Below are 26005 nucleotides of genomic sequence, written 5' to 3'. Positions count from 1 at the left end.
TAATTACTGCCATTGAGTTATATTTGCTGTTACTTGTTCTTTTCCCAGCTGTTGAGTGTCTATAATTATAATGGCTTTAAAAAATGCCCTCTAAGAAGGCAAAAGCGAAGAGATCATTCTTTTGAAAACGGGGTGTTTTGACTTCTGTCAAACTTTGAACTGTAGACTTTGAGGACTGTACTCACCTCACTACTACTTGTTTCCATTTTGTCTAATGCAAAATTCACCTACACTGGATGCAGGTCTGTTTGAGTACAGAGATATAGCTTATTGTTAGGCATTATGAAGACATTAACACTAATAGCATGAGCTCTCCTGCTTCACCACTAAGGGTATATAGCTACATGACACCCTGAAATTTAGGTTTCTACACTTGCTCTGAATGGGGCGGTTCAGGTCCCACAGGGAACATGGCCACACAGGCTTGCAAGCTTCAGACAGCCAGAGCAGTGTGTCAGGATCTCTGCACTGCTCCCAGTGCCCCAGCACACTGTACCCTGCAGATACCATGCTCTAAAGGACCCAGGACCTTCTGTGTGCACCTCATAGGAGTTGATTAAGGAGCTTACCCTTTCTTCCCCTCCTTAAAAGAACACAGCATAAGAAGTGCAGGAATTTTCTTCTGACCACGTCCCTTACTTATTTTTGCTCTCAACATCAGGATTTAGTTCCAAATGAGCATTCATTGCTCATTATGCTTCTAGTGATTGCTAAGCCAGTAGCATGTCATTCCTTTAATGCCCTCCTAACTTGTCCAGCTGCACCACCCCCTCTGTCACGTTCAAGCCTGTAAAGTCTCCATCTTCCACCTGGCAGACAGTATTTCACAAGACCCAGAACACTCTCTACTACGTTATTTCTCTAATCAGGAGATTTCAGCCAAAATACGCAATTATGGCAGCTTTACAGTTACCGTTTATTAAGATTCTCAGCATAAACATTCTGGAGCCAAAAAATGCTTTCTTTAGCAGTAAAGAATGTGGGTTTGCCTCATATATTTAAGCAGTTAAAATATCCACATAAGACCACCTATTGCTAACAAGCATTGCCAACAGCATTTGCTTTTATAATGCAGGCCAGCCTCCATTTTGGATGGGGGAGGTGGAAGGAAAAATTGGTGGTGGCTCCCACCAAACTTCCAAGTGGAAAGCAAACCACCTTTACAAAAATTGTCAGTGTTATTTTCTAAGTACACATTTTAATTAATCTTGTCTGTACAGATCTCCATCTGTTCTAGTAGTACATAAATAATTAAATGACATGCTAAAGGAGCATGTTGTTGTCATTTCTGGCCCTACCATGCAACAAGTCAGAGCCGAGCAGCTGTATGACAACAGATGAAAATACAGGAAAGACTCATCTCCTAAAGCTGAGTCAGTGACCAGTTGTTCTCAGAAAGGCCTGTTGTAATAAACAGTCTCCAGTTCAAATATACATTAAAGCTATAGAAGTAAAAAACCCTGAAACTGGTAACCATAAAAGATTTTTCATATTTTTGGCTTCTTAGATGGGCTAAAAATATTTGAAATGTACCTGAAACCTAGTAATATGAGGCTGTTACCTGAAGTTAAGATTCCTTAAAATCTGACTGAAGACTAGGCTCAGCTACTGAGTAAGATGTCTTGTTTGCTCCAGACAGGTTGATGATTCTTAATCCAAGAATTCAAGTAATGAGCAGTTGAAGTTTCCATCTTGAAACATCTGTTCCGCCAAGTCAGCACTGGCCTTGATAAATAGCATATCAGACTGATGCATGCAAGTGTATACACACATGCTCAAGTTAAACTTGAGGGAAAATACTTGAACACATCTCTGCATAGACAGATTTATATAATTAATCTGTAATTACTCTTTATGCAGTGCAGACTGACTCAGGTCAAAACACAGAAAATGCAGACATGGTAGGATCTTTACCTATTGCTGCAAAAAGTTTTTTCAAAGCTTGTTGGTGGGTAAGTTTACATACCTTCATTTAGTTGTCACAAACCTTCACTGCTATTCTAACTTACTCATCCTTAGCTAAAGGATAAAACCAAACCACAACTACAACTGCATCTGAGTGTTTTTAGTAATCTTAGCAAACTTCAAACATAGGTTTAAAAGTTTTACTTAACTTTTAACTGTGCAAAAGAGAGCCTTGCATACACCTCTCATTTTTATAAAGTCTGTTTCAAGCTTTGCAATGGTGTCTTTCCCCTGGGCCTGTAGAATAGAAGAATCATTTCTTTTGCAGGTTTTTTTTTTATCTTTGTATTCTAAAACAACATCAAATCCAGTTCTCTAATGCTGGAGCCACTCTTTTGAGAAGGTTTCTACCTGACATGGTGTGCCAATTCAATTCCATTAACAAAAATGCCAAGCCAGTTCAGGAAGGTACATGCTTCATTCCCAGCAGTGCAGCGCAGAAAGCCTGAGGAACTCCACTGGAAACTGTCCTCTAGAGTATACAGGAGAGCTGGCAAAATGAAATCTCACTTTCTGTACATGCTTCACAACAAAGCCTTGTCGTTCAAGGGGAACTAGAGGTATTTTCCTGATTTGAACACTAGAGCAGAAAGGTGGAACAGGATGACTACTGAAATGTTAAGAGGGGAAAGAAGTCAAGATGAAATGTGTTTTTACCCAAAATACCAGGCTGAAATACTTAGGGAGTACCATTTGTTATTTCAGTAGGGATATCCTTTTCTCTATGTAGTCTATCACTGTATTTCTGGTAAACTGAAAAACAGGATCCAGGCTTGCCTTTCATAAGCAAAGGGAACACCTCTGTAAGCTAATCCTGAAACAGCAACAGATAAAGGTACACAGCAATAGACTGTCATTTCATGATTTCCCACATTTGCTTTAACAGAAAGTCACCCTGCTACATTCCTCGTTGTGGTGGTGCTGTATTATATAGCGCGAGTGGTATTCACAAAGCCTGTCATGAGTTAGGATGGTACCTCATGGCTAGTGCAATCCTGTCTTGTGTGGAAAGTCAGAATGAGAAAAATAATGACTTTCTCAAAAGGATTGTACTGGCTGTCCTTTAAAAGTCAGAAATAAAAAGAGAAACCGTTTCTTCCCTTTGGGAGACGGAATTTAATGAGTGGCCAAAAGTGCAGATTACTTTGCAAGAAGAAAGTTAATTTCCACTTCTCTAGTAAGTTTACATGAAAAATGAGGTGGATATTTTCTGACTCAGAACAGGCGCCTGAATGTGCTAAAAGATCCTGAAATTATTATCAGACTTCCGGTGGCTTTCAAGCCTGGCTTAGTTCAGCTGAGGTTCTCAGTTTTCCCTCGCCTCATCATTATAAAGCAACTTGTCAATGTCTTTCCATTCCTTCCCTACCCATCCAAACAACCCGTGTGCAGGTGCCAATCAACTCTGGCCCTACTCCTCCCATTAGGACAGTGAGACACAAGTACCTTCCCTAAGAGATATGTCTGGTGGAGCCCATGAGTTAGGAAACCAGGGAGCCTGTCTCCATCCTGCCCCCCCCACCAAAATCCTTTGCTCCCAACCCCATTCCCACAAGGCTTCTCCACTGCCAAGCTCCCAACTGCCTGGGACTTGACATTTGTTCTTGTTTTCTCCTGTCTCCCCTAATGGGTATAGCACTACTAAGCGAATAGGAATGTACAGAACAAGAGTTCAAAGTAATTGAGTCTACATTCATTCAGAAAGCCTGGATCCTTGCCCACTCAGAACCTGCAGCATTTACATAGTTTCAGAAAGTTTAACCCTTTTCCCCTGAACTTGGTATTCCTCTTTTAAGTGCAGTGTTGCAATTCTCTTATCAGTGACCACGGACACTGAAAGCTGTCTTTCACGTACTTAGCTCCATGTGTTTACCACTCATTGCTTTATTTCTTCTTTTTGGCTCTGCAGGACAGTAACTAAAGACCTCGAGTTGTCATTTTAATAAGATGCTCAGGGAATTGTGTTGCAGAGGAATGATCACTTACCATAACTCCTGAATGTGTCTACCAGAAGTCTTACACAAACAGCACTGTGCTGTGTTGAATAGAGCTTACTTGGTGTTCTGCTGCAAATTTGTCTGTTAAGGTGTAAACTCACTTCTACTGTCTGCGAAATCAGTGAAGAAGCAGAAATATTCCAAAATTAATATAGCTGAAAACTTTTTTTCCTCCCTGATGATTAATTTGGAACAAACTCTCATTTCAACTTAATTTAGGAGATGATGTTAACTGGCAGCTTATTATTAACTTTAACTTTGTAAATAATTATTTGTTCAAAAGTATAAAATCTATTAACAATGGAAATTCTTAAAATGGGCTATCAAATAATTTTTCTGTCTGGATCTAAAAGTGCATTTAGACTATATATAAGCTAAATAGTGCAGCACTGTGTAGGTCAGGTAAGCAGTGAATCTGAGCAGGAACAAGAGTCAATCTGATTTGCCTGTCTAATTATTAGTTAGTGACAGTAGAAATGTCAAAATAAAACATCACCCTCAAAAAATTAAACAGTCTTTAGCAATCTTCCATTTGACTGTTGCTTGACAAAAGACTGTAAGACCTGGCCCAACATTAGCACAAAAACAAGGTGATGAGATTGGATTTATTTATCTGCAGTTCAGACCTAATTATATCCTTTCTAAAAAAATTCAAACACATTCAGAGATGCTTTTGAAGATGTTTAAAGTATACACAGAGCTTTTCTCAGTGATACCATTCTAATTAACCTGCCAAAGCATTTGCTAGAGCAGGCCCTTTATAAACGTACATACATAGAACAAAGCAAAACAAAAAACAACTTTTGAAATTATCTGTTTATCATTCAAACAGATGGAGAGAAAACACGCAATTTAAGTATGCAAATCTCAGAAACATTTCAGTTAGAACTGCCACACAATTCACGTAAATGCCTGAAAGTTACTAGTACGTGCACTACATCAGATCCTGCCTAGCCCTGTGTTGTGCCTGATCTAGAAGAATTAATTTCCAGACAGCTTAGTGTAGTATTGTTAGTTTTGCATTTTTGAAACCTGTTTGGAGGCAGTTTATACTAAATTTGTCCTTTCAGAGGGTCAAAAACGTAGTTTGAAGCCCAAAGGCTTAACATAGGATACATGACGGGCATTCAAAAACTGTCGTTTGAAGTATAAACCTAAACTAGGGTTATGCGAAGGGCATTCACACAAAAACATGACATAATTTTAAAATCTGTTGGTTAAAACACCTGTTTCTAGGCTTGAGTGGGGAAAGAAATGCCAGCCATCAGTCTTCAGAAAAGGACAGTGAATTTACATTGTCTCAATGTATATACGTGTGTTAGTGGATGGAAATTAGCCTCACGGCTTTAAACGCTACGCTGGCGGGAGCAGCCGGATCCACGTTAGTAATAACAAGCATCGAGCGGCTACATATTGCTAAAGACACTTTGTGTAAAGAAATGTTATGCTGAGCTCTTTTCTGCTTCTGTAATTAGCTCTCCGCATGCAGGCTCTGAGACATCCTGCTCGCTGTGGACTGGGCGGCAAAGGGGAGGAGTGCCAGGTTGACCAGAAAAAATGCTTTTTTACGTTTTTAAAAAAGAGCCTTGTCTGTAAATGATAGGGGATAAATGCGGGGAGGGGGCAGTTGTCAACATTTCTGTGGATTCACGGACTCTCTCTGCAAACCGAGCATGCAGGGCTGCCGGGGCCGTCAAAAAGGTGGAAAGTTTGTGGGTTTTTCCAAGGCTCCACTACACGCTGTACTTTTCCCATACGACGTGAGCCCGTCAGTGTGGCACGAAAGGACAGCGTCCCTCCTTTTTCTCCTTCAGCGAAACATGCGAGAGCTTAGCTCACCGTCCTGTCTACGAGGAAATAGGCTTTGCGTCGAAACCACACCTCAAAACAAGTAAATAGAAACTTGCCTCATTCAGGGTCTGGGGTGAGGGGGAAGATCAGATAGAATCGTAGATACCTCTTTTCCTCTACCCGTTTGCCTTCTCCTCTCTTTCTGTAATATGCTAAAAAAACAGCGTTTTCACAGCGTATGACGGGAGGTGGTTTATATTGCAGCGCTGAAATTAGCAGCAGGTTTCGAATACGAGTTGCCTTCGGGACAAAAAATAATAATTCTGAATGACTGCCTTTAAAACGCTTTTGAAGATGAAAGGTGGGACAAGACGGTTGTTTTAAAGTGCCCACATTAGCAGCGCTTCTTTACAAGACTATAGATAATAGTAGAAGCACGGAGAGATCTGGGAGGACCGCCCCGCACTTGCTGCAGACCCGCTTGGCTCCTCGGCGAGCCCAGCGCCGGTCCCCCCTGCCCGGGGACCTGCACCGGCACCGCTCCCCGCCTGCTGCGGGGCGGCACCGGGAGCGGGGCGGCTGCGAGAGCAGGAACGGCAGCGCGACCGCTCGCCGGTGCCGCGGCTGCGTGGCAGCGCCGGATCGGGCCGGGCCGGGCCGGGCCGGGCCGGGCAGGGCGGCGGGGAGGAGCCGCCCGCGCTCCCCGTAGGCAGGGCGGGCGGCAGGGCCGTCCCCCTTCGCCGGGCTGGGTGGGGTATAGGGGCGGCCGGGGGTGGAGTAGGGTGAAATAGAGGCGGGCGTGTGGCACCGGGTAGATACCCGCGGCCAGGTACAGGCGGAGGCACTGACGACAGCGGAGTGGATGCGCTCTGGGCTGGGGCTCCTGGGGAGTGAACGCACGAGCAGCCGCCGCCCTCCCGCCCGCCGGAGCCGCCCGCGGGCCACTTCGCCCTGCGCCGGGGCGGGCAGCCCGTCCGCGCCGCGCCCGCCGTCAGCCCCATGGCCACCAGGGTGCTGACCATGACCGCCCGCCTGGGGCCCGTGCCGCAGCCCGAGGAGCCGGTGTTCGCGCAGCTCAAGCCCGTGCTGGGGGCGCGGGAGGCAGCGATCTTCCCTGGAGAGGACCTGAAGCAGCAGCCGCCGCCGCCGCAGCAGCAGCAGCACCCGGGGGGCGGCGGCGGGGGCGGTGGCGCGACCCTGCCGGCGGAGGAGATGGTGCAGGTAGGCAGCGGGCACCCCGTCCCAGCCCGCGGCGGGCACTCGGTCCCCGCACAGCCCCCGGGCGGGAGCGTCCGCTGCGGAGGGGGCGGGCGGGATTGGGTGGGGTCGGGGTGTGGGTGAGGGCGGCGGACCCCGAGGTGCGGGACTGTGGCGGGAGCGCGGTGGCGTGTGTGAGTGAGTGTGTGTGTGTTTCTGTGTCTCCGTGTGTGTGCGGGGCAGTGGCCCGCGCCGCCCATCCCGCCCGTGCGGAGCGGGCAGAGCTCCATCGGCCCGACCCGGGGCGGACGCGGCGGCGGCTGACGGGCCGTCCCGGGGCGAGCGGGGGGAGCGGGACTGCCCCCGCGGGTGTGTTGAAAGCTACAGCTGCTGCCTTCGCACTTGCCCGGCGGCAGAATTAGAGCGGCCGCCTGTCCTCCTCGCCCACGCAGGGAGTCATGTTCGGAAGGGAGGAGGGGGGAGAGCACACGACACACCGGGTAAGGGGGGACTTCCCGGGATATTCTGCCTGTCCCAGGAGGCTGTTTGAGAGCGTATCCGCAGGCAAACAGCTGGAGGAGCTGCAGGCGGGCAGGGCCCCCGCACGGGAGCAGCGCTCGGTGGTGCCGGTGCTGCCGTGGGACACCCGCGCTGGCCGCAGCTCTGCGGGCGCTGCCGCCGCTCGGCCGTCTCTGACACAGCGAGTAAATAACTCACGGCTTCAAAGGGAGCTGCCCTCGGCTCGTAAACAAGAGCTGGAAAAAGTAGCCTGGCATGTCGGGGCAGATCCAGATCAAAGGGTCGGGAAGGCAGGTCTGTTTGTTTGTGGTGTCTAACGGGGGTCTTTGAAGAAAGGGCCTAAAATCCACTTTCTGGTAGTGTTGCTGTTTGTCGCTGCTTTCTCTTGCGGGGTGCGAAACGGGTCTGGTGTGAGCGCTGTCTTGACAGGGCAGGGGGAATGTAGCATTGGCCCACTGGAGAGTGCGTGATAAATGTTTTGCCGATGACTGTACACCAGTAATGTATAGGGATCCAGCCACCCACGGATTCCCTCGCACCACTGCGCTAAGAGAATGATTTTCCAGTAATTAAAGAGCTCTCCGAGGACTGAGGCATGAATAGGGACATGTTTATCACGCTATTAGCCAATTATACACTGCATAGTTTATTACTGGTGTAAGTGTAGTCCTGGAGACACTACGCCGAAAGTACTCTCATGCCATCAACCCATCTTCTTTTTATTCAATATTATTAATAATTTTACACTTTGGTGTCACTTTTCTAATCAAGTACTGTTCTTTTAAGGATGAAAAATACTGGAAGTATAGAGAATATATATATATTTATATATATATATATATAAACATATAAACATTATCTGAAGTGTTAGCATTCAAATAGCCAGCTGAGGATGTGGCTTTTAGAGTTAGCATTTCAAAGAGAAGCGGGTGAAACAGTCAGTAACCCTGCTCAAGAAGTGAATTCCAGAGCCGGAGATCTGCAGATTAGGCACAGCGCCTGTCACTTCTGTGCCTCGCACTGTCTTGTAGGCATAAAAGATGAAAAGTTTGTGTATGCTGAAACATCAGATCGATCTTAATGTGTGAATGACTTGTGCCATGGCTTTATCTCCTTGTCCTTGTTGATGTTGATCAGTGTGCTGATTATAAAAGGCAGGTTTTCATTAGTGTGAGCGTTCATAACTTCCTCTGAAGGTGCCTTGCGGCTGGCTGAACAATATTGCCTTTTATTTGCAAAGCCTCACATGACTTGCATGCCATCATCTTTCTTAGCTAGTAACAAATCATGTGGATTATGATCTGTTTTGTCTTTGTAGACAAGATGTGAAATGGAGAAATACCTGGCACCTCAGCTCCCGCCCGTTGCCGTCATCCCCGAACATAAGAAATACAGAAGAGACAGTGCCTCTGTTGTAGACCAGTTTTTCACTGACAGCGAAGGGTTGCCTTACAGCATCAACATGAACGTCTTCCTCCCCGACATCAGCCATCTGAGAACTGGCCTGTACAAATCTCAGCGACCCTGCGTAACCCACATCAAGACAGAGCCGGTCACCATCTTCAGTCACCAGAATGAAACTACTGCCCCTGCCCCTACTCCCACTCAGGCCCTCCCTGAATTTACTAGCATCTTCAGCTCCCACCAAACTCCTGATGTGAACAACATTTTCATCAAGCAGGAGCTTCCTACTCCAGATGTTCATCTTTCTGTCACACCCCAGCAAGGCCAGTTGTATCAGCTCTTGAGCTCCCCGGATTTAGATATGCCCAACACTACTACTCAGGCAGCCGTGATGGACTCCCTAAACAATGTTTCCATGCCGTCAGCCATGGCGGGCCTTAACACGCTGTCCTCGGCTGTTCCACAGACTGCAATGAAACAGTTCCAGGGCATCCCCCCCTGTACATACACCATGCCAAACCAGTTTCTGCAGCAGCAGGCCACTTACTTCCCTCCTTCACCCCCAAGCTCAGAGCCTGGAAGTCCAGACAGACAAGCAGAGATGCTGCAGAATTTAACCCCTCCTCCATCCTACGCCGCAACTATAGCTTCTAAGCTGGCAATTCACAATCCGAATTTACCAGCGACTCTGCCCATAACCCCCCAGAACATCCAACCGGTCAGATACAACAGGAGAAGTAATCCAGATTTGGAGAAAAGACGCATCCACTACTGTGACTATCCTGGTAAGCAATTTGCCAGAAGATCCCAACCCTTACAATAAAAAAGGTGGGAATAATCATGAATGAGGTATAAGTGGTTTTAATTTAGCTGTAGTGTAGAGAACAAAATAATTTCTTGTTGAAGTAGAATTTCTCTTCTTTGTTGTTTTGTGTGGCACACTTTCCCATTCTTTAAATAATACATACTGTTTTCTTCATGTCATTTGTCATTCTGTTAAACAGTTGAGCTCATCTTACCATGTTACAAAATTTGTGCTCTATAGAAAATAAAAAATTAAAAGTTACGGCCCTTGCTAATGTCAGTGTGACTATGCAGCTCCTGCTCTCACTATACCAATACCTGAGATGGAGCAGGGGCTCAGTTTGTCCAACACAGTACAGCTCAATTTAAATCTTCTGGCACTGAAATAATCATTTCAGCTCCAGCATCTGAGACCACAGCCATATCTTCCCTGCTATGGACAGGAGATTCAGCTTCCCTCCAAAATCCATTAAAACCATCTCTGATAATTGTCCGCAGATGGATTGCCTTCCAGCCTCTCCTCTCCTACACTGAAGGGGAAAGAGGGACCTGACTACAAACTGTGCCTCTATGTAGTACGTGATCCCACATACAAGATGTTTATACCCGTTGTAGTGCAGAGAGAAATTGCTTCTGGTGGTTGAGCAGCATAACTCTTGGTGTCATGGCATCTGTGTGGTGTGTGCTGTGTTAAGTGCTTGGTGGAACAGTTACACTAGGCCCTGAGTGACAATCACACTGAGTCTGACTTGATCAAATACTCTCAGTAATTTTTAAAAAAATGAAGCCCCTGCTGAGTTGTTAACTTATGTGTTACTGTAGGTAGATTGAGCAGCTACTGTCTATACAAAGCAGTAAATCTACCAGAAACATATGTGGTTTTCTCTTTCCTGTGTAAAGCAACATGACCCTAGGAGCTTTCTATATGAAATTTTATTTTTAAATGACAAAGATGATGTCAGAAGGTAGTAAATATGTCCAGATAGTATCCCACAACTGAGTGAGGAAGTTTAAAAGTAATGTGAAGTGTCCCTCTTCTCCCTACTGAATCCTGTCTACTTTTTTTGTTTTGTTCTAGGCTGCACAAAAGTTTATACAAAGTCTTCTCACTTAAAAGCACACCTTAGAACTCACACAGGTATGTACTGGCACTCTCACGGTCTCTTGTTTGTTCGTGGTTGATACATTTTCTGAGAAAGCGAGCATATTTGATCTGCCGTCTTCTCCCTGTTTTCTCTAGAGTGGTGCGGGTACAGACTGGCAGTTAGGAAATATGTAAGGATTGGTCAATAAGAAGAAAAATTGCTTTTACTAATGCAGTTTTGCTAAAGCTTTTATGATACAGAACTCAAAGTAGTTGAAAATAAAGCAGATGGAAACTTCTCAATCTAAAATGTTAAAAAAGGGTTTTTTTTCCTCCTTGAATAATGAATTAGGCATAGTAAATGCATTCTTTCAAAGATTTATCGAAGTAGATGGGATTTTCTGGTTTGGGTTTTTTTCTTTGACCTTTTAGAGTTATTTAATCTTAGTATTTCTCAGAAACATCATGAAAAGTCCCAAGATACATTCATTTACTTCATCCTTGGCATTGTGTGTTTTACTATTTTTTCAAAAGATAAGTGGTTCTACATATTTATTTTTAAAATGCAACAACATAATTTTTTGTTTTCTATTTTTGGTCAGCAACAGACATGAAAATGGAGAAAATTAGCAGTGTCAGTGCATCACACCTTTTTTTTGTACCTTGATCAAACTCTGCCTGCAGCTATGTAGGCAGTCTGTGTTCTCAGGCCCGCCTGGAGCGGAGCCGCGGATGGTGTTGCTTGAGACGTGTGTGCAGAGGGGGCAGCGGGTGGGACGAGGAACTGCTCTAGGTGATCTTCCTAGGCATTCACCTGTTGAGGCAGGGAAAATAAGGAGAGAGGGAGACGGAGAAAAAAAGTAGCTCACCACCAGCACACCGGAAACTATTTAAGAATCTTAAGACTGAACTGCTCACGCTAAATCAGTGAAAAGCGTATGACTGATTTCGTAAAGAAATGAAAGGAGAGGCCTTCACCTTCTGTTTTTAAAACCAAGTATGGACCCCATTTTTTTATGCATGGGTTTCGAATCAGAGCAAAAGACAAGTCACAGCTGAAACTGGTTGTTGAAGCAGGCTGTCAGTGCTAAGGCTGTGCCTTTCTAGTAAGGAGATTTCACTAAGTTCAAACCAGAAGTCAAAACAAAACTTGATACAAGATGTGAACTAACAAAATGTTTCACTATCTCTATGGGAACAAGGCCTTCTTTTCAGCAGTTATTTTGAATGGATTGTTAGATTATCGTAAAGAAATTTACTATCTTCAGGCTAAAAGTTACTTAGGAAATTTTATTTTGATTAAAAAAATTTTACCTGCGTTGCAATCACAGTGAAAAATAAAAAACAACTGTACAAAGATTATTGCTCTGCATTAGTAACAGACTAAGAGGAACCACGGTTAAAAATACTCTCTATATAACTAACCACTCATTAGCAGTAGGTTTAGTAAGAAAGGACTATTTTCATGAGGCTGTAAATCTGAGTAGTGTTGGAGAGTAGAATCCCCCTTTAATAAATGATGTGTAAATTTAAAAATGTGCAATTTCCACTTACGCATTTCAGCTAGGACCTAAATACCGGTTTTAAATATGTTGTTTTCTATTATATAACAGCTATGAAGAGAGAGAAGAGCAAAGTTTTAGTATCAAAATTAGCATTACATAGCATTTGAAATGAGTGCTTTTCCATTCTTAAATCAATGTATATCTTTTTTTGTACCTTGAGTAGTAATGACGTTAGGGTTTACAAAGTGAATACTTGTGTGCATAGAAATACATACCACGTTGCTAACATACATTGCTTAGGGTCACTAATGTTTATTGTTGCCTTCACTTTTTTACCTAGAAATGTGGATAAATGTGCAAAGGTCAGAGGAGCCGATGTATTCATGGAAACAAGAATGTTGTTTTAGATAAAAATCTAGTGAACTTAAGCAGGTCTGTAATACAAAGGGTCTTCTGGGGAGGTGAATGAAGGGATAAACTCTAAGGCGTGCATTACATGCAAGAATGTGAGTCCCTATCCTGTTACCTGCAGTATTTCAGAGTTTGGATTAGTTTAACTCTCTTGAATATTCACTTCATACTTGAAGATTTCCAGCACCGAAACTGGTCTCTGCCTTATCATACCGTTCAAGTTTGTATTAAGAGCCAGATCTTTGACTTAACATTAAATCAGTTAGTGAATGTTAAAGTAAAGGGGTGCAAACTTAGGGAAACCTCTGAAGTTGCTCCGTTTCTCCAGGAGCACAGGGGAATCTTGCTATTGATCTCCAAAGGGCTCAACGCTGAGGGCTAAATTAGGGTGTGTGCCTCTGTGCATCCCATCCCCCTGAACTGTGAATTCATACAGCACTAATAACTTTTGAATTTTTTAGTTCTAAAATATTTTTAAAGGGCTTTTATGAAGCTTTTACCTACAAAGTCTAAAGCAAATGTCACGTAATCCATTTTAATAAAGTTGTGTGTGATATTCTTTCAAATCCCTTCAGGGATAGAAGACCTGTTTATCTGGCTAAACCCGTTCTTTAGTAATCATGGACCACTGAAGTTGTTCTCTCCTTATTCTTAGTTTCTTAACAATACCTTTTAAAATTGGCTTCAGTCTCTCTCTCATCCCAACCAGTCCCCGCCCTTCTCAGCAATCTGTCATCTTAAAATAAAAGAGCCTGAAGGGAGGTTTGTCTGCCATTAAAAGTCAAGACAGACCTTATGGTTTTCCTTTTGTATTGGAAAATCTCAGCCTTTTCATGGTATTTATTTAGCAGCCTTTCCCTTCTGAAAGGTTTTCCCTGGGTTTAGTGGATGTTCTTTGAGAACAAAGCTAAGGGAAATGTTATTTTTGATAGGTGGAATGTTGGCTGGGGTTTTTATTTCAGTTCAGATATGAGCACACTGTCAAACTTTATGAAGTACATTTAAATAAAACTATAGGAAATGGGCGAGAGGAAAATCCCATTTATTTTTTTGGTGTTCCCAAGGTGTTTACCTTACACTAAGTCAGGTGATACAAGCTAATATGGTTATGCTGATTTAATGTAATTGCACTGGACTCTTGCTGTTGATTAGGACTCCAGTGTTCCCATTAAGAGCTAAGCTGGGGTAATGTATTTGTACCAGTTGCTGAAGCAGGCACATTACTCTACGTAATGCTTTAGCTCTTGTAAATGTTGAAGTAAATTTTAGTTCATCAGCTGGTAACCCCAGAACAGAATATGAACAAAGGTTCAAATGTTCAAAATATAGGGAATGCTTTTTGTCCATTTCCATGCAGATGTCTGGTACATTTTAATACCTTAAAACATTTCAGTATGATACCTGAATTCGATCTTAGCTGTTTCTGAGATGGGTAAGATAGTATTCAGTTTATTGAACTACCTGTTGGAACATCTTTAAAAAGAGATTGGATTTTTGACCTTTTGAAGCAAGTATTTTCGTTTGAAATAAGTTTGCCCTTTTTGTCATGGAAAAAGTTTCAGTTAATACTCGGCATTTGTGCAACTACAGCATTTAGTGCATGAGGGGATTGTGCATTTATCTCAGGCTGTTCAGCAGTAAAATCACATTGAAGCTCTGGCATAACAACTGGATGTCCAGTTTAAAAAACGGGCCAAATATCGACAAAAAGCAGTTAGTTGTGTGTTGCAGATAAACTTCATTCAATTCTTTTTCTGGCATCCTAGTATGTAAATATAAATCAAGTAATCATTTAGAAACAGTGATTCTATAACGTATCCTTTTAGATTTGTTTCATATGTTCAAGATTTGGATTGTGTAAGTTGAGTGTTTGATATGCGGGTACCTAGAACCCAACCTGGTATATTGCAGAACTGCTGGCACCAGGGTCAGGGTTTTTGTACTACTATTTCTGTGAACAGCTGCACGCTTCAAATTTGTGTATGTTTTTAAGAAGAAAATCTGTGATTGTTTTGAACACATCAAGGCATGCACATTGAGGACATTTTCCAGCTGCATATTGGTTTTCCGTATACAGAGTCTTTGCACAGGCATGTTCTCTAGTCACATGGTGAACTTGCCATTAATAGTTTCTAGCATTAACTGCAGAACTATTTCATCTCTATCTATAGATCTAGTTTGGATTTGGTGATGGGAAGTGGAAGCCGAGATAACTCAACAGAAATGGCATTTCTCTAAATAAGCAGCACTCAAAATACTTCCACCATTCGTAGTTACTTTGAATGTTAATATAGGCATGGAACAGCTGCTGACTTGTGCAGTTCTTCAAGGTGTTAAACATTTTACTTTATTTTAGATCTCTGCCTCAATGAATCCAAAGTTAGACTGATGGTACAACAGAATTAGAACCAGTTGTGTGCAGTAGACTTTTGCAGTTCCTAGGACTTGGTGCTCTGAGCACATCATGGCTGTATAGGGACACTTGTTAAAGTTGGTGCCATAAAGAATTGCCCAGGAATTCAGGATGACTGTGGTTCAGGAGGGAAGATGCATAGTCCTTTGGCTCCTGCTGGAAGAAAAACTCCTTGAGAAAACATGTATCAACTCAAATAATCCTGAGACTTTGGTAAGGGATTTCACTCATGGTGCACAAATGAGGAATGGAGGCGCCAAAAGACTCTGCCTTGCTCATGGTTGCAGCCTTCTGTGTACATAGCAAACCTCATCCTGGAAAAACCTTTGCATCATGAAAACAGCTATTAAGTAATATTTCTGTGCAGATCCTGCATCTTTGACCTCTTAGATGAGTCAGTTGTACAGATGATACTTTAAGGAGCTGTCAGTAAACGCCATCATTGACAGAGACCATAAGGCAAAGTGGAAGAGAGTTAAATAAAACTATTGACAAAGTGCATTAAAGTGCAGTGTTGCTAGACACTGCTGAAGAGTATGTTAGTATCTTTTATTTATGAATTCTGCTAAATCCATTAGTTGCCTGTGTGAGAAATGGAAGTACATTATTTTCCTGTGCAAACCACAGTTTAAGGGAAAATAATGCTTTTTTTTTTTTTCAAACACTTTGTGAACGATTTCAGACCTTGGGATTAATCGATCTGGTTCTTCATCTGTAGTCATAAGCTAAATGAGAAGTGTTAGAAAGTGGTGTTCAAAACAAGGTGAAATCTTAGCAACATAAACCTAAATTTTCATTAACTATTACTGATCATTCACATCAACATGCAATTTTTATGAAGCAGAAATTAAATTCCAAGGTGTTAGTTGAGGGGTATTCCTGTTAGATTTTAGATACTGAAAAGAAAAGCCTAATATTTTCTTTTTGATTAAAAGCCTAGAAAGTCCCTCTAAGCATGAAAGCTTAAAAAAACTGTTGTTTCTGTCAATTGCTCCCTGAGAGGATTAAACTTCAGTTCCAGGATATTTGATTCCTGATAAGGAAACTGTTGACCTAAGAGGCCGACTTTAAATATAGTTCATTTTGAGACCGCCCTACATAGGCTAATATAGTCCCAAGATTCACAGCAATTGCCAGTGATTAAAACTTTCCATGATTTGATCAGACATTCCTTATTGTAATTAATTTCTGAGCCTGACTGGGACGATTGACTCCTGGTTCCAGCCAGGGTAGTGCGTTGCTTGTTGTTTGTTAGATGACCTGCACCTCCCATTGGTGAAAGATTAGAAACATTTAAGTAATGTCCTAGTTTAGTCTGAGTATCTTGGTAGCAGCATTCCTGTCCTGTCAGGCTACATTATTTATATTCAAGGATCTCTAACAACTCTGATTAAGGACATATTAAAACCCTTGATTTTGGCAAGTGTACAGTGCTTCACTTTGAGTTAAAATAGCTTTAATGTATTGCTTTAATTTTGTGTATGTGTGTGCATACAGTAGATGGAAATCTGGAAGTCTACAGTATGTGTTTAATAAATTCCATTTTAAGAGCACCTCTTATCTGACTGCACAAAAGCCAGCGTTATTGGTGAAAGAGCTAAAGAGCTGTTCCTGTACCACAGGCATTGGTGAGGAAATGTGTTCTTCAACACAAGATGTGTAGGCACAGCCATGCACCACAGATGACACAGATTTCTTATAAACCTACTTTAAAAAAATTTTCTCTTTGTTTGCATATCTCCTTGAAGAGAGACCACCTCTGTTAAGACTGTGTTATACCAGAAAGAAAATAAACCATTGCACAGGCCAGTCAAGATTCCCCAGTAATCCTTGAACTATGTAAGACAACACTTAGCAAAATAAATGTGCTTCAAGCAGTGGTGGGAGCCCCAAGAAGGTAATGCCTTTTGAATGTCTGTGGTCAGAAAGTAGATGATGCACAGTTCTTTTCACTGTCCTCTTTGCTCACCAGTCAGTTATCTTTTGTTCCTGTTCATGCTTGATTTATCAGTGATTGGACTTCGAGGGCTTAACAGCTCTCTGTTACAAAATTCCTTAAAATGCTGTTTCGTTGTGAAGTCACACTGGTCAAACTCCAGCCATCACTATACTAGGCAGAGGCTTTATCGCACTTTCAAATGTTGCAGCATATGTTGCTCAGTCATATCATTGATTGGATGGATGTTTCAAGGACTAAATTAGTTTTGTTACTCACAAATTAAGGTGGACATACCTTGCGTGCTGCCAGCCCTCTCATCTATCTCTATCTTGCACAAATGACAATTTAGTGCTCTAAAGAGCTTTTAAACTGAGGAATTATTTATTTTGAAACTCCAGCTTTCTGTTCTTTCTCAAAAAAACCCAAACCAATCAAAGTACAAACCAAGAAGCTGCTTTTAACAATTACAGCACTTAGTCAGTGGCAGAAGGAAGGTCTGATTTTAGCTAAATGTTGGGAGCAAAAAATGTCAGTGACATACACCTAAGTAACTACTTTCAGGTCGAGTCAGCCTGGAAAAGACCAGAGTTTAGAACTGTGCTGCTGTGAGCTAGAGAAAAACACTATTTCCAGCAAACTAAACCAAAAAGTGTTTCATTTGTTCTTATTTTTTTGGTAACAGTTTGAGGCTATAGCATGTCAGGGAATTAAGACAACCAATGCTAATGTGAAAAATGTAAAAACAAATGCACCAGAAAGCTTTGAGACAACATAAGTATTTTGAATAATCTGTTTTAAAACCAAACATGATGAATGTTATGTACATAACTGATGCAGCTATGGTGCAGAAACTTCTGCTTTGTCTGCCAGCATTTTATCACACCTAGCTGAGTATTTTTTAGGCCAAACACTTGCCACTAGAAATAGTACCACCATAAACACAATATTAAAGTGGAAAGACTGGCGAGGGGGGGTGCGTTGGGGGGGTGTCTTTATGCTTTTATACCCTTGTGAGCTGTGATCAGGTGTTGTGTTTTTGGAGTCTTTGAAAAGCATAGTACTTTTTATTCCTTGAGGGAGCTCCCAACTTGCTGCTCTGACAGAAGTTTCTGATAGCGAACTAGTAAAGTTGCAGGTTTTGGCTGGTGTAATACCTGTATTTGGATTTCTGCATACCAGTAGAGTTACCTACCTTTAGGTTTGAAAATTCAGCCCTTGCTGTTTATCGCTTTATATTTATAGAAAGCCATTGTAGCAGTGAATCTGAGAAATAAAGTCAAAATCTCTTTGGTGAAATAGTGAAGTTTATTTTCGTGTTAGTGGGGAAATTCATCAATAATGGAGGCTTTCAGTGACTTGGTTTTTTTTCAAACGGTTTTAAACAGAAACGTGTTATTTAACAGAGGTTGCATGTTGAAGATAGATGATGTCTTCAAAAAGACCATCACCCCCGCACCGGTGGCACTGTGCCATACCCAAATGACCACAGCCATGAGTGTCACTGGCAGCGACTAGAATTAATGTTCAGAAAGCAGCTGGTGCATTTTGACAAGGCTAAATCATAAGAAGATAAAGGGAGAAGAGGCATCAGTGTGTTTTCTGGTCCAGACCACTCTCTTGTGGTATTGATAAGAAACCTGAACCTTGTGACCTACCTGAGGAAATTTTATCTGTTGAAGTGGCCAGTTTGGTTAGCATGTTACATGTGCATAGCTAAACATCTTTTTTGACATCCTTGCAATCTCACAGCATGATAAATAATTTTTGTAACAGACAGGCACATGGCAAGCAAAATAGTCTCCTTTCAGGTTAAACTCCCTTATCTCTTGCTGGGTTCTTTCTGTAAAAGAGCTTCCAAATTAAACATTAAGATTTAAAATTCTATGCTCAAGAACAAGTCTGTTTCTCCAGCTCCACAAATGTATTTTTTTTAAACTGAAGAGTGGATATGTATTAAAAGTTCAAGAACTTAAAAATATATTTTGTGATGTGTAAGCCTAGCAAAATACTTTAAACCAGTGATACTGGAAGAAGGTTATGCAGAAATCCAATTAAACTTATGAAATCCCTATCCTGTTGAAGTATAATTTAAAGGAAAGCAGTTCTGTTTCCCAGAAGTGCTGTGTATAATATTTCTGGCCAGGGAAGAAAGGTTTGGAGTGTGCTATTTGGCTGGAAATTGGTACCAGCTTCCTCCATGGTGTTTTAGTTGAACAGTGTTGACATTCTAACAAATCCCGTGGAAGCTCCCCTGAAGTGGAGGAGTTAGCTGTTTTCTTGCTTTTACAGTGAAATATCTGTTTGATACCACGATCGAGTTCCAGTAACCAAGCCGCACTGCCTTCATATTTGATGACCAGTGGCATTCTTGGTTTAACACCCTATAGAAGCCCTAAATTGCTGGAGGAAAACCAAATATTTCTGAAACTTTACAGCTACTGTATTTCACACAATCATTAAAGTAAACAAATCTTACATTACCATGTAGCCAACGAAAACAGTGGATAAAGGATTCAGTGTCCCTTGTTGTATATACCTGCTTTTTTCATAAGTAAGTCTTCAACCCAGATTTCTCAGAGCTTTAAAGTCAGTATAGCAGAGAAGTAGGATCACTTCAGAAAATGCTTAATGTGAGGCACTTTTTCCCTTCTTTTCCCTTGCAGGAACTGAAACAAAATTCATATTTCTGTTAGATGACAAAAAGCATGTGTATAGGTGAAAAAGAGAAAATACTACCAGCTTGTTATTCTTCTGCTTTCTCTAAAGGAGTGAAAATAATCTCCACCTACTTTTTCTTACCCCTGCTTCCTCCATGCCCAAAAGGAAAACATTTGAAATTGATTCAGTTCTTAAATAGAACTTTCCAACGGAAACTAGCATTACAAACATTGATATTCACTATTTTACCCCTAGGATTTATTCAAAATAATCTGGGCCTCTACACTGGCACTAAAAATACATTTTCCAGTTCTAACCGTTGGCCAAAGCAGGGGTTAAAAGCAGCATTCTGGCTTTAATTTCCAGTACATAAAAGTAACACTGTTCAAACAACCTGTGTAAGGCAGCAGCTCGTTCCCCTCTGCTCATCCCCTGGGCACGGGTTGGTTTAGCTCAGGTCTGCAGGAGCCCGCCCACAGGGAGGAGCAGTGCTCTGCCCCTTAAAGCTTTTAACCTGAGCAGCGCTGTTGCCCGTGAGGTTCATGGCTGCGGCAGGCAGTGAAGTGATCATGGCAGTGCAGAGTTTGATGGGAGTTCTGGTCTCTGGACTCAACGCTGGCTTGGATGATGTGGCACCCAGAAAGGCACAGGGTTCACCCCTGCCTTGACTGCTGGCACTTCATGTGCCAGGAGCCTTCCTATCAACCTGCTGATGCTGCTCGCACGGTAGGAAAGGTTTTAATGAGGGACTGCTTCTTCTTCTGTTTGGACTCTGACAGGGTTTGGTACCACCTACACAGGACAATTTTGAGGCTGCTTTTTCAGTGCAGTGTAGTCCAACACTTGGTGAAAGTTGAGTGTACTTCATATTGCCTCGATGCCAGGCTTGGAAACAGACTTTAATCTCCAATTCCCCATTCCGGTCTGGTCTGGATATTCCTAGGCTTCTGTTAACTAGTGCTATATTCCTGCTCTCTTCACCTTTTCTATCATTCCTATTGTAATTCTGCAAAATGTAAGAGCAAGCATTTGGAATAGGTAGAGGCCTGACTATATATATGCTTTCCTTGGGCAGTGGCGGGGGGTCCAGGAACACAAGACTGGGAGTTCAGCATCAAGTATAAGGTGGCAGTTTTAAATGAAGACTTCTAAAGAGTTTAGAGCCCATAGAGAGAAGAGAAAGACTGGCTTTAAGTTAAGATGCTTCAAATGCAGGAGTAATGCTTTTGTGGAACCTCCGTGTGTGCAAGTGAGTTTTAACACAAAGTGCTCACAGATGTGGCTGGTGCTGTCCTGTTGATCAGCAACAGTCTTTTACAGACTCCATTAATAACCCAGTATCATGTCTATAGTGCAAAAGATCCCTCACCAATGAGGCACTTTTCCGGTCATTCTACTGTGAAGACCAAATACATTACCTCAACCAGCTTTTCTGGTTAGAAAAGCTTTACACTCTGGTTTTGAATGAAATCTGTCTTTTAGCCCTACAGGATGTGTTGCACAGAGCAAAACACAATCCTCTATGATAGAGCATTCAGTTCTCAATCAGCATCAGGATTTTACTCAGATAAAATTCAGCTATGATGGAAATTTGTGATAACTTGTGTTCTGCTTGCAATCCACCAAATAATTACAAATTCTGTGAGAGATGATGTCAGGCTCTTGTTTTTCTTAAGGGATGTTACATTCTCCCCACAATTTCAATAAATCCTGGCTGCTGTTTTTGCGAAGAAGTGGTTGGGTGGTTAGTTTTTCTCGTAGAGGTCTGGTCTGGTTATGAGCCTGCAAACATGAAGCCACATCCCCGTTGTGAGCAGAGGGCTGGTTCTGCACTCAGTAGTAGATGAAAAGCTGCTAATTAATCAGAAGAAGCAGTAGAAACTCCCAGACAAAAACAGTTTCATAATTTCATCTGCATGATAAGTAAGTGCCTCTGAAGTAATGTTTTGGAGTTTCTCAGACGGTGTTACCTGCATAACTTATGCAAAATAAACAGTTGGATTGCAAGATACTGGCTTCTGTCTTTTTTCTGTATGTTTGTGTGGTGGTAAAATAGGGAAAGTAGGAGGCATTCCACAATGCAGTGGGATTGAGATGTGAAGGTAAAGGTCTGAGACCAAGTGGAGAGGTAGAAGATCTGTAAGATAGGTTGGAAAGGCCTTTTTGGAAAGCTTGGCTGTGGTATGTTTCTGCTCCAGATGAAGCTACTGCCAAGTGATTTGATACATTCAGTTTTCTTTCTCTTCTTGCCAAATGGGTCAAATTAGTATAAAATATATAGATAGCAACCCACTCTCCCATCTGGAAGGTGTTTTTGTCAAATGATATTAGCCCATGAATAGGTAATCTTAGCCTGTTTATTTGTTTGAAGCTTGCTTCTAAGGTGACATCATGCCCATACTGGGTTCTGAGCAGGTGTATGTACTTGTGTAAAATTCTGGCTTTCCACAGAGGTCATCATGACTTTGTGACTTTATATTTCTCCCATTTAAACACACCTGCAAATTGCAGGCATGCTTAAAATACTGTATTTATAGTTCTAAAATGGATGAATGTAAACAGTTGAAGTTCTTGGGCCACTGTACTCAAGAATAGGTAGTTAGTTTGAAGTTTGCATTCAGAACTGCTGTAACACAGCAAGTTTTCAGGGATACCATGCTCCCCCTACATCAGTACAGACCACTAGAGACAGCAAGCAATTGCTACCTCAAAAATATGTCTATTTAAGCATCTTACTGTAGACATTTAATTCTGAAAATGGGTGCTTTGAACCTGTAGGTGCTTTCTTCTATATATAGCTATCCCCAAGGAGGATACCACCAAGTTTTTATTGCTTGTGACATTTTAGAAAATACTATCCCCGTTGTGTTTGTAACACACTGTGCCCCTTTCTTCACACATCAGAAGCTCTTGAATAGATCTGAACACTACAAAGAATCTTCATGGAAATGTTCCTTTGCATTTCAGACCTCTTAAAAAAGCTCTGTATAGCAGCCATTTTTGAAAGGTGCAAGTGTAAGTGGGAAACTAGGCTGGATTGTCACATGAGACTGCTTTTTTTTCCTACTCGCTCTCGTGCTGGAGTGAGTGTAAAGGAACATACTTCAGCCTCATGTAGGTTTTTTAAATTTGCATTTCTGTACCATAGCTGTCTCTAATTTACATTTCTGAAAATTTCTTAAGTTTTACTGAGGTATTAAATCACACTTCAAGAGCAAAATTTGCTGATAAAAACAAAAGGGCTGTTTCTTTGTCGCTTGATGAATAGATCTGTAAATAGCCAGGAATTGTCACCTCCTTGTTTGTCACGTATTTCTTCAAATGGAAAAGCAGTGCCATTCGATGTGATCTCACATCAGTTTTATCCTGAAGAGCGACAGCTGACAGTTTCATTTCTCTGTGCTCTCTCTCAGGTGAGAAGCCATACAAGTGCACGTGGGAAGGCTGCGACTGGAGATTCGCTCGCTCAGATGAACTAACGCGCCACTACAGAAAGCACACGGGGGCAAAGCCCTTCCAGTGCGCCGTCTGCAACCGCAGCTTCTCCCGCTCCGATCACCTGGCTCTCCACATGAAGAGGCATCAGAACTAAAAGCTGGACTTGTCATTGAAGCTGTTTTGTATCTATGCAATTTCCTATTGACTCTCAACTTACAACTGAAATTAGTTTAATTTTTGAGTATGGATTATCCATTTAAAAGAGATCTCAAAAGAAACTGGAAATGTATATTTTGTATATTTATGCAGAAAAAGGGAAGACACTGTATCACTCTACCAGAGTGGTTGGTTGGTTGTTTGCTTTCATGGTGTATATGGCTTTAGTCAGCAGGTTCATCTCTTTTACAAGTATTATATCTTGACACATTGCAACTTTATACATATTTTTTTCTCTTGTGGTGTTTTGACCAAAACACTGTCATTATGGTGACAATGTTTAGTAAACAAATTAGTGAGAGGATGCACATGAATGCACACAGTGGAAAAGCCATAAACTGTAATCTGTCAGGTTTTTACTGGACATATTTAGTACATGTGGGGTTTTCTTTTAATATTAAGCTGTTCTGTGGATACAAAATGCATAGAAAAATTCATAAACAGCTATAGAACAAAACACTTTGTTCTGTGTGTTGCATGTTTACTATGACAAAGATTTTGTAAATATGCAAATCAGCTTTTTAGGTTTATTGCAAAAGTTTTCTAAGAAACATCTGAAAAAAGCAGTTGTTTTACATTTGATAACATGGCACATTTATAAAAAACAGTTACTTATATACCTCTCAAAACAGTACCGACTTAGCTTCATTTTTCTTAATAGAACTGAGCTAAGCCTTTCAGATGTTTTGTACCTGTTAACTCAATGGTGTGCACTGAATATTCAAAGCAGGATTTTGTTTTCAAATTGCTTAAAAGGGCAAAACATGCAGAATGAACTGTAAAGTCAATGTTGGAAGCTGAAATAACGGGGATAGATGAAATGAACACAGAATGTTAAACCTCTTACTATAAGCTAAACTTAGTATCACTTTAAAAGGAAGGATTTAGGATGCAGTTTCCATACACAGACATGTTAAGCTGGTTCAGCACCAGTATGATCTAGTTTCATGTGGATATTGCATGTAATTTTCTAGAAGGTAAAGGATACAGTAATTTTGTTAAAAATTACAGTGCAGTTTAGTTAATCCACTGTTCAGATTGACACACAGAGGGAAAAAGTTACTGCTGACAAAATTAGCTGAAACTCCACTGAAGTCAAAGAAATGGTGCCCTTTTTTGCTAACAATTACTTTGATCCACCGTGCTCAGCCTTGAAATAGTAAATGAAAGGCCAAAGATGAGGTTAGACCAGGCAGGATTTGGCCAGACAACAGGAGAAAAACAAACCAACCTAATAAGTGTCTGAACTTCACAAGCCGTAATATTAAGCTGTCAACCAAAGGCTAGAATAGACAATCAAAATACCAAAAAAGGGGTCTTGCAGGAAAACTTAGCTTTGTTAAAACCATTGTTTGTCTTTATTTATTTGTGGTATATGATAGACTCTTTTTTTTAAGACAATTTTACATATACTTGATAAATTATAGTTCTGTTTGTTATAGTTAGAAATGTTGCTCTTAATGTAAATAGTTGACAAACGATGTAAATAATTTTGTAAGGCTTCAAATGTTTATACGTGGAAACACATTCATAAATTGGTTGCTGTTTTGCTTCTTTTGCCTACCCCCTACCTTATTTTTGTATTGTGGTATTTCCTATGCAAATGGTGGAGCAAACAGCTGTATAGTTGTAGAATGTTTTGAGAGAGAATGAAATGGTTTATATATAAAGACTTTTTTTTGTTGCAAAATAAAACAAAGTGCCTAATGTGTGTGCATGCATATGCTCTCTCTAGCTCCTGACAATGAAAGTTCTGTGTTTTTGCAGTGGGAACTGGAAATCATGGCAATACTAAGCAGAATGTCTGTTCTACATAGCAGGGACTGCCTCTTTGGAAAGTACCTGGCCCTTATGCCCTGATGAAAATAATAAATGTGAAGGGATAAAGTATGATGCTTTTCTGCCATCTGAACTTTAAATGGTTGCAATTGTCCATTGTAGCATGATTTGAAATCAAAGGTATCTGTTGGGTGTATAGAAATATGCAAATTCTTTCCCACTTTGAAATGGTTAAAACCTGTTCACACTCATCAATAGTGTTGCCCAAAAGAAGTTTCTCCCCAAAACGGTCCTTTCATGCCCTAGAAAGCAAGGAAAGTCCCAAAACAGCACTATACACTGCCTGCCACAGCACTGTCTCCCTTTCAGTATTTCTTCCTTGGGAGATGGAAGTATAGTTCACGTGAAAAATCTGAGTGGAAGCGTATGTTCAGATCTGGGGTGGGGTACATCTGTCTTCTTGCCCTTTCCTCCAAACTTAAACCAGTCATGCTGGGCTTTTTCAAAAAGAAACTTACCTTAAAGCCAATAAAGGAATCAGTTTAAATATCATTTTCTAACAAATTATAATAATCCAATTAAATTAATTATCAGCCTACTCAAAATACCATTATTTTCTTGTAAACTCTGACTGCTAAATCCTTTCTTGAATTTCTCTGTTCTTTCCTTACAATCAAACTTTGATTCTTCTTTAATTAATTTTTCTCTCTTCATTACCCTCTCCCACATGTCAGCTAATCCATCCTTTTAAAAAATACCTAGGGTAGCATTAACAGTCAGTTAAGACCTGGTTAATTACCAAGAAAATCTCCCTGCATATCATCTAAACCTGCATAACTGCAAAGATAAGGTCGATATTTTGAGGAATAGGGAGAGACTTCCCAG

At 41.4% G+C, this 26005-nt stretch overlaps 1 protein-coding gene across 1 annotated transcript; it reads left to right on the top strand.

Moving 5' to 3' along the window:
* The first annotated feature begins 6553 nt into the window (after positions 1–6553).
* On the top strand, positions 6554–25050 carry KLF5 (KLF transcription factor 5). The gene is made up of 4 exons (XM_071550088.1): positions 6554–6974; positions 8788–9658; positions 10756–10815; positions 23101–25050. The coding sequence occupies exons 1-4, from the start codon at positions 6753–6755 to the stop codon at positions 23277–23279; spliced, it is 1332 nt and encodes a 443-aa protein (XP_071406189.1). The 5' UTR covers positions 6554–6752; the 3' UTR covers positions 23280–25050.
* The last annotated feature ends 955 nt before the right edge of the window (positions 25051–26005 follow it).

This window comes from Pithys albifrons, chromosome 1 (assembly GCF_047495875.1).
Source record: "Pithys albifrons albifrons isolate INPA30051 chromosome 1, PitAlb_v1, whole genome shotgun sequence".
Lineage (NCBI taxonomy): Eukaryota > Metazoa > Chordata > Aves > Passeriformes > Thamnophilidae > Pithys > Pithys albifrons.
Note: the sequence above shows the minus strand (reverse complement) of the source record. Positions and strands in the feature narration are given on the sequence as shown.